The sequence below is a fragment of the Panthera tigris genome, chromosome A3, assembly GCF_018350195.1.
Source record: "Panthera tigris isolate Pti1 chromosome A3, P.tigris_Pti1_mat1.1, whole genome shotgun sequence".
Lineage (NCBI taxonomy): Eukaryota > Metazoa > Chordata > Mammalia > Carnivora > Felidae > Panthera > Panthera tigris.
This window is the reverse complement of record NC_056662.1, coordinates 28,022,746-28,035,062: the sequence shown is the minus strand read 5'-3', so window position 1 is coordinate 28,035,062 and position 12,317 is coordinate 28,022,746. Positions and strand designations below refer to the sequence as shown.

The window sequence follows — 12,317 nt, the reverse complement described above, 5'->3', positions numbered from 1 at the left end:
TACTGTGGTGGTCGTTTGATACTGTTGAGATTCATCTGTGTCAGAGTGTTTAACCACATACGATCCATTATACAGCACCCCGCTGCCGTGAAGTTCACAGCTACATACAGTGTGGTGCTGCATGAACACGCCGCAAGGTACGCATTCGGTGGGGATGCATATTTGGACTGTGTACAGGTTGGCTGTTATAAATGAGGCTGCTATGAACATCTGTGTACACACGTCCTGGCACGCACGTAGTGAACTTCCATAGAGTGCGTACGAGGAAAGAACTTTTAATTCGTGACATAAAGTCAAACTGTTTTCCAAAGAGGTACTGATTTACACTTCCACCAACAACATAGGAGTTCTTGTATTCCACATGGTCAGCAACCCCGTCACTGTCCAATTTAAAAATTTTTGCCAAGCTGGTGTGTGTAAAAATGCATCACTGTGAGTTATGATGTCTTCTTTTTCTATTTAAATAACTCTAGGACTTTCCTTTTACACATTAAAGTTTGAGAAGCAGTTTCTACACTATTTTTTTAAAGATCAAGGTTTTCTTTTTTTTCAAGTTTACTTATTTTTGAGACAAAGACAGCACAAGCAGGGGAGGGGCAGACAGAGAGAGGGAGACAGAGAACCCCCAGTAGGCCCTGCGCTGTCAGCACAGAGCCCAACATGGGGCTCGAGCTTATGAGTTGTGAGATCTTGACCTGAGCTGAAATCATGAGTTGGATGCCTAACCTACTGAACCACCCAGGTGTCCCCAAGCTTTCTTTTTTCTTAAGTTTATTTCGAGAGAAAGAGAGTGCTCACTCATATGCACATGGTGAGCAGTGGGAAGGGGCTGAGAGACAGAGAATCCCAAGCAGGCTCCATACCGTCAGTGCAGAGCCTGACCCGGGGCTCAATCTCAGAAACTGTGAAATCAGGACCTGAGCCAAAATCAAAAGCCAGACACTTAACCAAACTGAGCCACTCAGGCACCCCTAAACTATTTCTACAGTAATAGAGTGATTTACAGGTGGGGAAAGATTTCTTGAGATCCATAAATGAGAAAAAGTACTGTCTTTGAGACTGTTCCAAATTTAAAGCTTCTGCTCAACAACAGACACTGCAACACTAACAGGCAGCCACTCTGCCATGGCTACAAATGAAAAAGGATTAGTAACTAGCACGTTAAGGGAATGCCTGGAAAATGAACAATAAAAATTAGGAACCCACTTGAAAACTTGACAAAAGATATGAACAAGCAAAAGGTAACGGCAGATAACAGTACATAAAGGGCTGTTAAAAACTTGACTAGCATCCAGAGAAGGACAGGTGGAAATAATGAGATTCCAGGTTACAACCATCAGACGGGTATTATCCATTTTTCTTTTTTTTTTTTTTTTTTTGCCAGGTGTTCATGTGGGTGTGGGGAGAATGTGAACCTTCAGACACCACTGGTGGCCCTTTACATTCCTACAACCCCTCTGGAAAGCAATCTGGCAGTATTTGGTGCGATTAGGTAAGCTGACACCCTATGACCCCAAACCTCTCTTCCTGGAAGAAACCCTGTGCACAAAAGCACAGGGGTCATGACAAGGGATCTTCGTCACAACCTTGTCATGAGCACCAAAGTGGAGGTGAAATGAAAAGATAAGCTCACAGTGGAATACTATATAGGAGTTATAAGAAACAGACTAGATCAAATTGTAGCATCATACAGATATTGATCAAAAATACAACTTAAACTTTTCTTAAAATTAAGAAAATGTGATTTATAGCTAGGTATCACTCATGTAAAAAATTTTTAAAACACACAAAAACACTCTATATACTTTTTTCACGGATACCTACTTATGTGGCTAAACACAAGCAAGTGGACTGACTGGGAAGCTCTGTACTCAGGAGAGTATGTTGGGAGAAGCTGGACCAAAGATGAAAAACAACAGCAAAACACAAAAATGGGCACCGCAGCCCTTACACACACCAAGGACGATGGGAGGTCAAAGGCAGAGAATTGTGGGCCTCTCCTCTTTGGTCACCCTTAGTGCTCAGGAATCCAAAGGGAGAAGTGGTCCCCAATACAATTTAAGATGTTGCAACTGGCATGGTTTAAAAGCTGGCTGGATGACAAGGAAACTCACAGGCCTGAAGCAAAGAAACGAGAGTGACAAAAACCGCAAGTGAAACCAATCAAAACAGTCCACTAAGTGATGAAGAGAAACAATCCCCCACATCCAACCGGGTAGATTTCCTGTTAATAGGTCTAGTGCCGTGGATTTAAGGTTTACTTTGGAAGCCAAGAATTTGACAACATGCCTCGTTTTTGTTCTGTCAGAGGCCTCTGAATTTATGTTTATATCCACCACATACAGCGTTTAACACACCAGAATTCTTCCTCGGAGTATAGATAATTCATGAGGCTCACTCTCCTATGTCTCTCACTGCCGGGTAACTGATGGTACCAGCCCAAGGGCTGCCCTGATAATGGGAAAAACAGGTGGGACCAAGAGGGACTGGCCCTGGTGATAATCAGGCCAAACACGGCATTCAACTGTCTTCTAGGCACTGACATCAGTATCGGGCCCCCCAGAAAGCTGCAGCTGGAAAGTAGCCAAAGTATATGGTTATACAGTTTAACACCCTCAGGTGAAAAATTCAAGGGCTGAGAGGGGCTGGGAAGGGCCCAAGGTCACGGTAAGTCAGGTGCACAGCTGGGTTTGGGCTTCAGTGCTCCTGGTTGCTTGGTCTATGGCTGGAGATTTTTCCCAGCCAGGTCCACCACACTGGCCCCTAAAAAGTAAAGATAGTTGTCCACTTAGGCAAAATCCTAAGCATTCTTCAGTGACCATGAGTTCATCCCAGGGTCTCTGGGCTAAAATCCACCCAAAGAAACCCAAACATCATCTTGGGCATTTTCTCTCTTTTGTCAAAATCTTTAGATTCCTCCAACAGGAAACAAGATTCTCTGACTTCTACCTATGGCCATCTCTAACCCCTTGCTACCTGACCCACCTGACACCTCTGTAAAGCTCTTAGGAGGAGCGGCACTCACTTCGAGGAAGTGCTCCAAATTCAAACAATTTTTATTGAAGCCAATGGCCTCACTGCTCCTCTAACCAAGTTTTACATATGCAATTTCCCTGAACAAGAGGAGATAAAACCAAAGAGAAAAGCAACAACTTTGTATTTAACTGTCAATATGCTATATGATCAGGCACATACTTTTGGGACCTTCCTCTCTCTTATCACCCTTAGAAGGGTGGGGAGCAGGAGGTGGCTGGAGAGGCAACATGAACATCCTCCAGGCATGGCAAACACTGTTGGTCTCAGCTGAGTCTGCTGGTTTCAAGGCTGACAATTAAACCCTCTTTTAAATAAACTGATAGGAAAGATGCCTCTCTACAGGCCTTCTGCTCCAGGGGACGCTGACTCAGCAGCGGTTAGAGAAGGGGAAGTGCAATGTGAGCTTTAGCATTACTTGTGAGAAAGGGCACAGAAGCAGACACACCAGTGTGCAATACAAACACCCATCCCCAGAGGGCACGCACGACTTAGCACTGGGGCGGGGGACACATGGACTGTGGGCAGTGCCTCTCACAACCTTCATCCCCACCCTCCCTGGCCTCCCGTAAGACATCTGGGGCTGGCAGCTTTTTCTGGCCTGTATGAACTCAACACGTGGCACCATGAACACAGTGGAATTAGATGGACCTTTAGGAATCAGTGAAGGACCTTTTCTGTTCTTTAAACCAGTATTAGAATGAGATTGCATTCTTTCTGCACAGTTCACCTGAAAATTCGGCAAGGGGATGATGCTGAAGGAGGCAATGACCTATAGGAACTGGTGTCCCTAAGCTGTCAAAGCAACTCAGAGCTGTGGACGGGTGTGTGAAGGGACGATGCTGGGGGCAGATCTGCTGTGTTGATACGTCCCTGTGAAATGGGGAGAAGGGCCATTTCAGGCCCTCTGTAACAAGTTCCTGTTCTGGGGGGACAGATTCTGACTGTCAGCCCAGAAATAGCTAGCTGGGAGGTAAACCAGGTGAGGTCCATGAGGAGGGGCAGAGAGTAGGGCAGAAGTATTAGAGCTGAAGGACAGGGCAAGGGGTCAGGGAAACAGAAGGCCCACAGAGGAGCCCCAAGGACAGGACCAGACCAAATAAGTGTTCCTCCCCCTCTGCTCTCCAATCCCACTGCATTCGGCACCATCCTGTACAGCAGCTGCCTGGACTTCCCAGGCCACGCTGAGGTGACATGACTGGGCACGTGGAAGAGCCATTCAAGATCAGAAAGGTGACGTGAGGCAAGTGAGGCAACAGCTTCTCTTGGGGCCGCTATGCACCAGAAGCGGGGAGACTGACACTTCGGGGCGCCATCTCTACCCGGTCCCAAGGCCTGAATGCTGAAAGGCAAGGGAAGTGAAGTGCAAGATGGACCGAAAGGCCCAGACCTGAGCTATCTGGGAGGAAAACATGGTTTCTGCTTCCGTGTGTGTGTGTGTGTGTGTGTGTGTGTGTGTGGCTGCCCCTTCTTTTCCAGCCATATCTCCAGTCCTAGATGCCACATGAGGGACGAAGTATGTGTGAGCCTGGAAGGGGGCAGGGATGGAGCTGCTAAGTGTGTATCTGGGGTCCCCGTGGGATACTTGAAGTCTAGGAGGATAAGAAAAGCCAGACATCCATGACAGTTCTCGTACTTCTAATCTGACTCCCGGTGGTGGGCGTGAAGTGTGAGATGGGGCAGCGGTCTGGCTCACTCCTCAGGACGGTGGAATGGGGCAGCAGGGAGTGGAAGGGAGTGCCTGCCTCTCGATGCTCAGGATGTGCAAACTGCATTTAAGGAGGGATCCCTGAAGCTCTGTGTCAGGACAGGAAAACCCGAGATACTAAGTGTATACCTGAGACACTCAGGATTAGGGAGTTTGAGAACTGAAGCAGTGAAAAATGAGAAGAAGGTTAAAAATCTCACCCTAAGAGATGCAAAGGGTGAGGTGCCCCGCTCCCCAGAGCTGATGCAGGTTCCGAGGGTGAGAAGAACGGTGACAGGAAGGGGCAGGCTTGGAATCCTACGTGTTTGTGGGGAGTGAGGCTGGGAGGATATTTTCTCTGCCGAAGTAGAAGAGAACTGAAGGGGCAGGAAGGGGGCCAAGCCCAGTTCTCACCAGGAAGCTGATGTGGAGGGTGAAAGCCACAAAGCAGGGGCAGAGAAGATGAACAAAGGCTCCAGCAAAGAATTATGCAGGAGCTTGGGCCCAGCAATCCCGGGGCTCTTTGGGTGTGAGGGCAAGGCCCCCAGCTCGGAGAGGCAGTCAGAGGACCTGCGAGCAGGAGGGGCTGACCCTGTAGGGCAGCTGTTGAGGAGGTAACCTTACCTGGCCCTCACATGCAGGGTGCAGGTGTGTACTTGTGTGGGGGGGCTGTTTCCCAGAACCTGAGCTGGGGATGACAGCGGTGAGCAGACTGCACGGGACCCTTCAGTAAAACGATAAGGGTGTGTATGTTCTCTGGGCCCCCATAAACGTGCTCTGACTCAGATATCTGGTGGAGGTTCGAGTGCAATATTGGGAACAGCACCACCCCCCCCCCCACCCCCGCCGCTATGCGGGAAGGAGCTTGGCGGAGTTCAGGCAGGTGAGGAGTGCTCAGGGGAGCTACGCCCCTGTCTCGGCGTCAGGTCCACACGATCCTGGCCTGGGAGACTGCCAGGCTATGCTGAAGCGAGCTTCTGGTCCTTGGGTTCCAAAATCATGTTGTCCCAGCTGTGTTGAGGGACGCTGGGCTGGGATAGCAGAGGACCTCCTCGACCCGCTGTCTATACCGAAGGTTCCAGGAGCCCCAAGGCCCGGACTCCGGCGGGGGGAGGGCCAGGCGCTCTGGACCAGAACTCCGGACCTTGGATCCACCACCATACCACCACCACCCTGACCCCGGGCTGCCTCTCTGGAGTACCTGGTCGCCGACTCCCAAGCCGTAGTAGCCGTGCGTCACCACCTCCCAGTGCAGGAAACAGACGAGAGCGTCCTGCGCGCAAGTGATGGCCGGCGCCGCCGACGCGAACAGTACCTCCAAGCCCGCCATGCGCTCCCCCGGCTTCTGCAGGCGGAGGGAGGAAGGAAGGGAGGGAGTGCCGTGAGCCGACTCGGCCCTGAGAGCGCGGAGGGCTCCGCTCCGCTGCTCCGCCCGCCCAGGCCTAGCCCCACCTGCGGCCAAAATGGAGACGCCCGAGGGCCGAACACGGCCGCCGGAAGTAGCTCCAAGCGCCTGACCCGTTGCGCCAGCGCGCCGACTGGAAACCCGAGCGCAGCGCTTAAACGTTCCGCCACGCAGCTCGCAGGCGGGGCGGGGCGGGGCGGGGCGGGGCGGGGCGGGGCGGGGCGGGGCGGGGCGGGGCGGGGCGGGGCGGGGCGGGGCGGGGCGGGGCGGGGCGGGGTCCTTTAAAACAGGAATCTCCTTTTTCCAGGGAGTTGGAGAGATCGCCACACACGCGGGATCCTAGGTTAGGTCCTCGAGGAGAGGCTACCTTGTTCTGAGCCACAGACTTCCCATCTTCAGAATAGGGTGGGCATATGCTGGTGGAGGAAGAGTTTATGAAATATGACTAAAATATATTAATAATAATGGTTGGCACTTATGCAATGCTTGCTCCGTGCCCCATTATTCTAAATGCCTTACGTGTATTCATTAATTTAAGCGTCACGACCCAACCCTATACAGTTAGCGTTAACGGTAGCCCCGTTTTACAGAGGGGTGATTTTGACCCGAGATGACTCAGCCAGACAATGAGGGGCAGAGATGGTACCGGAACCCAGCAGTCTGGCTCCCAGGATAAAGTTTATTAAATATTTATTGTGTGCTGGATCCTGTGCCCAAACCTCTACATCACTCTATCGACAACTCTGCGAGGTGTGTTCCATTATCGTCCCCGTTTTGCAGATGACAAAACCAGCCCAGAGAATTGAAGCCGCTTCCTCCAAGAAGATGCAGTTGCGCCTCTATGATTTTTGCCACCTGCTATTTCTTCAACAAGATTCTCGAAATCCGCTTACTGTTTTTGCTCAAGTAAATTCAGTTTTCCCATTCCAGTCAGCACCCTATAGCAAGCCACCATCACCTCTGACTTGGATGTCTGCACCAACCTCTGAACTGCCCGAGTTCATCTCTTGTCTCCCAAAGTCTGTTCTACACTCTGCAGCTGGAGATACTGTTAGGACACACGCCAAGTCACATTCCTCCTCTGCTTAAAACTCTCCCAGGGCTCCTAACACACTCAGGGAGAGTCATGTCCTCCTTATGGTCTCTGGAAACCTGCATATGGTCTGCGCCCCGCCCCCCACACCCCTTACCTCTCTCTGACATCATCCCCTCCAACCCTCTTCTCATCCCCTGCACCCTTGGCTGCAATAACGTTGACTTCCATCCTCTCACACCCACATCTGATTCAAAAGCAAAGCTAGTCAACTTTACCCTCAAAATGTATTCTGAATCTGACCACTTCCTACCGCCTCCACGGTCTCCACCCCGATCTGATCGTCTAGCATCCCATACTTGGACTACTGCAGTAGCTACCTAACCGAGGTTTCCTCTCCCACACGTTCTGTTCTCCAGGTCTTTGCATGTGCTGCTCTCTCTGCCCGGAATGTTCTTTCCTCAAACATCTGCGTGGTTTGCTCCTTCATTTTAAGTGACTCTTTCTCTCACTTCCCTGGCTTCCCTGACGCTACATCCAAGATAACCTCTTCTATTTTTTTTTTTACATTTGTTTATTTATTTTGAGAGAGACAGCAGGAGGGTGCACGTGTGCGTGCGAGTGAGGGAGGGGCAGAGAGAGAGGGAGACAGAGAACCCCAAGCAGGCTGCGCATTGTCCGTGCTGGGCCCCACGCAGGGCTCAATCCCACGAACCATGAGATCATGACCTGAGCCAAAATCTAGAGTCAGACACTTCACAGACTGAACCACCCAGGCACCCCATGTCTTCTGTTCTTTAATCCCTTCCTTACCCTGCTTTCTCTCCTGCAAAGCGTTAATCATAACCTGACCTTATATCAGGTATTTATTTGCTTGCTTGTTAATTTCATGACTCTGCTCCCACTAGACCGTGAAAAGGGAGCAGAGATCATATCTGTCTTGTGCACAGGTATATCTGAGTGCCTTCCTGGCTCAATACACACGAATTGAATGAATGAATGCATGAATGAATGCTACGTGAATGAATTACTGGTGTGGGCTCAACTTAATCGGGCCGGTCTCACCTTTTTGCAGTTCACCCCTCACTTTGTTAGCTGGCCCCATGCCACTCCACATGTTTTTGTTCCCAGGATTTCTCTGGGACACCCAGATTCTCGAGCCCCATCGGCAGAGATTCCAGCTAAGTGTCTGAGGTAGATTGCAGGTATGTTGACCGCACCGTGGGTGGTGCTAAAGCTGATGGACTCCTGAGCTATGCTGCCTGCGGCCTAAAACAGTTTACCCCTTCCACTGAGAAGCTCTGCACTTTTCAAGCCTCTCTGCTTTTACTTGCTCTGTCTCTTCTGCTTTAAATGTCTTCCCCGGGGGGCGCCTGGGTGGCTCAGTCGGTTAAGCGTCCGACTTCAGCTCAGGTCACGATCTCGCGGTCCGCGAGTTCGAGCCCTGCGTCGGGCTCTGGGCTGATGGCTCAGAGCCTGGAGCCTGCTTCCGATTCTGTGTCTCCCTCTCTCTCTGCCCCTCCCCTGTTCATGCTGTGTCTCTCTCTGTCTCAAAAATAAATAAACGTTAAAAAAAATTAAAAAAAAAATGTCTTCCCCGGTTATTGAAAATTCCACCCATGCACCCATTCATTTGTTCACTAAACCTCCATAGGCTGTGTTGCCATGGATGGGGATGCAGACTGCGGACTGCACAGAGGTGCCCCAGGGGCAGACCCATTCCTAAGTGTCAACTGTGAGCCAGGCCCCAGATGAACAGGCTGTAGTTCCTGACACTTTGGAGCCCACGGTCTGGTGATTAAAAAAAAAACAAAACAAGAAACTCACAAAGGTAACCCAGTGTGAAGACTGCCATGACATAGGGGAACTTGGAGGTCTGTGCAAGCCCAGAGGAGGCAATCTAATTCAGGCTGGGTGTCAGGGAAGGCTTCTTGGAGGAGGAGATACCCAACTGCACTGCATCATAATGGACGATTGGGAGAGAACTGAGGCACAAAAGGCGTCCCAGTAAAAGGGAATAGCATATGCAAAGCGTGGAGGTGTGAAATGCAGGTAGTGCTGTGTGTTTAGGGCATCGATGCTGCCTCCTGCATGAGGTCTTCCCCCATCTCCTCTGCCCACAATCAATTTCTCTGTCCTCAGTGCAGTTGGCATCAGTGGGGTGCCAAGGAGGGGACATGGGACAGCAAGAGCCATCAGTCTCACGGGGGAGGAGAATTTTATCATTGAAGCTTATTATAATGGCCGGTTTATAGTGATAATAAAAAGCAGACGGGGGGGCGCCTGGGTGGCTCAGTCGGTTAAGCAGCCGACTTCAGCTCAGGTCACGATCTCGCGGTCCGTGAGTTCGAGCCCCGCATCGGGCTCTGGGCTGATGGCTCAGAGCCTGGAGCCTGCTTCCGATTCTGTGTCTCCCTCTCTCTCTGCCCCTCCCCCATTCATGCTCTGTCTCTCTCTGTCTCAAAAATAAATAAAAAACGTAAAAAAAAAAAAATTAAAAAAAAAATAAAATAAAAAGCAGACGGGTCTTTGGTCAGCTAAATTACTGCTTTTAACTTTTTTACAGACAACAGCCACCCTCATTGCTTGTACCCGGGCAGACAGCTCCCCTACCCATCCCTTGGGTCGGCCACTGCTTTGCATATGATTAGGTATAACGTGAGTTTTGCAGAACTTTATTTCCCTGTAATAAATCATCCTCCCTGTGCCAGTCTGGGTTCCCTCAGAAGCCAACCTGAGACAGGGATTTGAATGGCTTATTTGGGAGCTGCTTCCAGGAAATAGCAGCAAAAGGGTGGGGACAAGAGACTGGGAAGTGGCCAGGAGGTGTTAGGTGTTGGAGCCCTTTACCTCTGGGCACCTGAGCTCCGTCCCGTCCAGCCACTCTGGGAGACACGCATCCTAGACTTGTCCCAACGGAGGGTGAGAGAATTAAGTTGATTTTTTTTCACTCACTCCCTGCGGTTGAGGGCTGCTTCTGGGGGCATGAAAAGCCTTCAGGTAGAGAACTGCAGAGTTTAGAGGAAGTAGCCTTTGGTGCTTAGAGGTGACTGCTAAGGAGTGAGTTGGATACCACGGCATCTGCTATCCTCCCCACGCAAGGATGAGCCATGACTTTGCTAGTCTGCGGCCCAGCCGGCAGCATGTAACAGATGCTAACATCTGCGTGTTGCAACAATGAGGTACGCTCTGTCTCTTGCACTAGGCTGGGAGCCCTTCGGGCCAGGACTATGTTCCATCCACACTGAACCCCAGGGTACTCCGTGGATGAGAACAAACGGGAGGATCCTCTGGGTCTGGAGGTAGAGGGTGCCCCGCCCCTGGTCCATCTGGCACTTTCTGTGGACTTACCGCCATCAACAAGAGTCTCAGTGGTCCCTGTGAGGCCTGTGATTGGCTGAGAAGGGAAGCAGGGAGAAGGTGCTTCCCCAGCTGGGCCCCCGCTACCTGGGCCGTGCAGAGCCCATGCCAGAGATGAGGGCCCAGGATGATGGAAAGAACTTCAGAGATGGCTGCAGCCACCAGCTCCTGGTTACCAAGTGACATCAATATGAGGATTCCAAGCTCCCTGGAAACTGTCTCCCTGGAAACTGTGAAGAGGTGAGCTGAAGGGCAGGGCCCAAATGGGCACTGAGGTGGAATTATTCAACACTGGAAGCCTTCTGCTTTTGTGGCCTAGCATCATTCCAACACCCTCACCTCCTCCAAGAAGCCCTCCCAGATTAATAATATTCGGTATTGGAACCCGCTGGATGGGTTGGAATGTAAAGATTAGGGAAAGTTGCCTCCAGCTTTCAGAGAGTCTGGAAGTTGCAGGAAGTGCAGGAGAGCACCGCTGCCTCTTGTCCTGAGGCAGTATTCAGAGAAAAATCTGCAAAGGTGGCTGCAAAACTGAATTGAAACTGAATCCGCTGCTACTGGAGAAGCAATAAGGTGCTTCTGCTGCCTCCCATTGGCTGAATCTAACCCAGAATCCTGCTGGCAAGTCATTCTGAAAAATGGCAGGCAGGATGGGGATAGGAGTGAGGCTTTAACAGACAAATTGTCCAGTATTGTCTTATTTAATCTCATTTTAAAAAAATTTTTAACGTTTATTCATTTTTGAGAGACAGAGCATGAGCGGGGAAGGGGCAGAGGGAGAGGGAGACACAGAATCCGAAGCAGGCTCCAGGCTCCAAGCTGTCAGCGCAGAACTCGATGCGGGGCTCGAACTCACGAACCGCGAGATCATGCCCTGAGCCAAAGTTGGACGCCCAACTGACTGAGCCACCCAGGCGCCCCATTAATCTCATTTTTAAAGTGAGAAAGCTATGGCACACACTGGTTGTACAACTGCTTCCAAGTGATGCAGTCAGGATTTGAACCAGATGGTATGTCTATACATCACCACGTGGCTGTGTCCCAGGATAGGATCGAAGGGGCTTGCAGGCACCCAAGCTCTGGGTTCTGATATCTATGCAGGAAAACGTGAGAGAGCCATGACTGAGTTTTTCAGACTTTGGCTGGAGGCTGGTAAGGCTGGGAATAGGGAAAAAGGTATAGGCTGGGGACAGAGAAATGGTCTAAGCATGGGAAGCCCCTCCAAACGCAGGGACACAAGGGGTCCCTGCAGAGACAAGAGATGCCACAAGAGGGCGCCCGGGCCCACCCAAGTGCCCACCCAGGGCAGCCGTGCAGGGTGAGGTGCATATCTCCCTTGTCCTGTACTGGAAGGTTCAGGGGAGCCCTAGACTGGGGACCCCACAGCAGGCTGTGTCCTCAGTGCAGTCAGAATCATCACTCATGGAAATACCTGCTTGTAACTCTGTGTGTTGTTGACCCCAAGGGGAGACAGTCCTCATGAAACTCCAGTCCCAGTGGTCCCAGAGGGTCTGCTCTGCCCCTTCTGAGACCATTCTCCTTCCAGAATCCTCCGCTTCCCTCAGCAGACATCTTCATATACCCATCTTTTCAATGACTTAGTCCTGATCCTTTCCCCTGCCCCCCACCTCAGCCAAGTCTAGCCCTGGCCCCAAAATTGCATCAGACACTTGCCCCACCTGGCCTGGCAGGTGGCATGGGTGCCCAGCCCCACCTTGAAAAGCCAGAAGTTTTGCCCGTTGCTCCCCTAACTAGGACATCAGCTTCGTGAGCACTGGGATTGTGTCTGTTCGGTTCAT

General features: G+C 51.0%; 1 protein-coding gene across 3 annotated transcripts in view; it reads right to left on the bottom strand.

Moving 5' to 3' along the window:
* The window catches only part of PSMF1 (proteasome inhibitor subunit 1), a 46,737-nt gene extending 36,060 nt beyond the window's left edge, over positions 1 to 10,677 (bottom strand). Inside the window, exons 1-3 of one of the 3 annotated variants that reach the window (XM_042980717.1) lie at positions 10,510 to 10,677; positions 6,493 to 6,541; positions 5,922 to 6,065 (exon numbers count right to left, since the gene is read on the bottom strand). In XM_042980717.1, the coding sequence (XP_042836651.1) occupies positions 5,922 to 6,050 (129 nt within the window). In that variant the 5' untranslated portion in view covers positions 6,051 to 6,065; positions 6,493 to 6,541; positions 10,510 to 10,677. Of the gene's footprint in view, positions 1 to 5,921; positions 6,066 to 6,172; positions 6,277 to 6,492; positions 6,542 to 10,509 lie in introns of those variants that run through there. The other 2 variants (XM_042980716.1, XM_042980718.1) reach the window with 2 other exon arrangements.
* Positions 10,678 to 12,317: the final 1,640 nt, after the last annotated feature.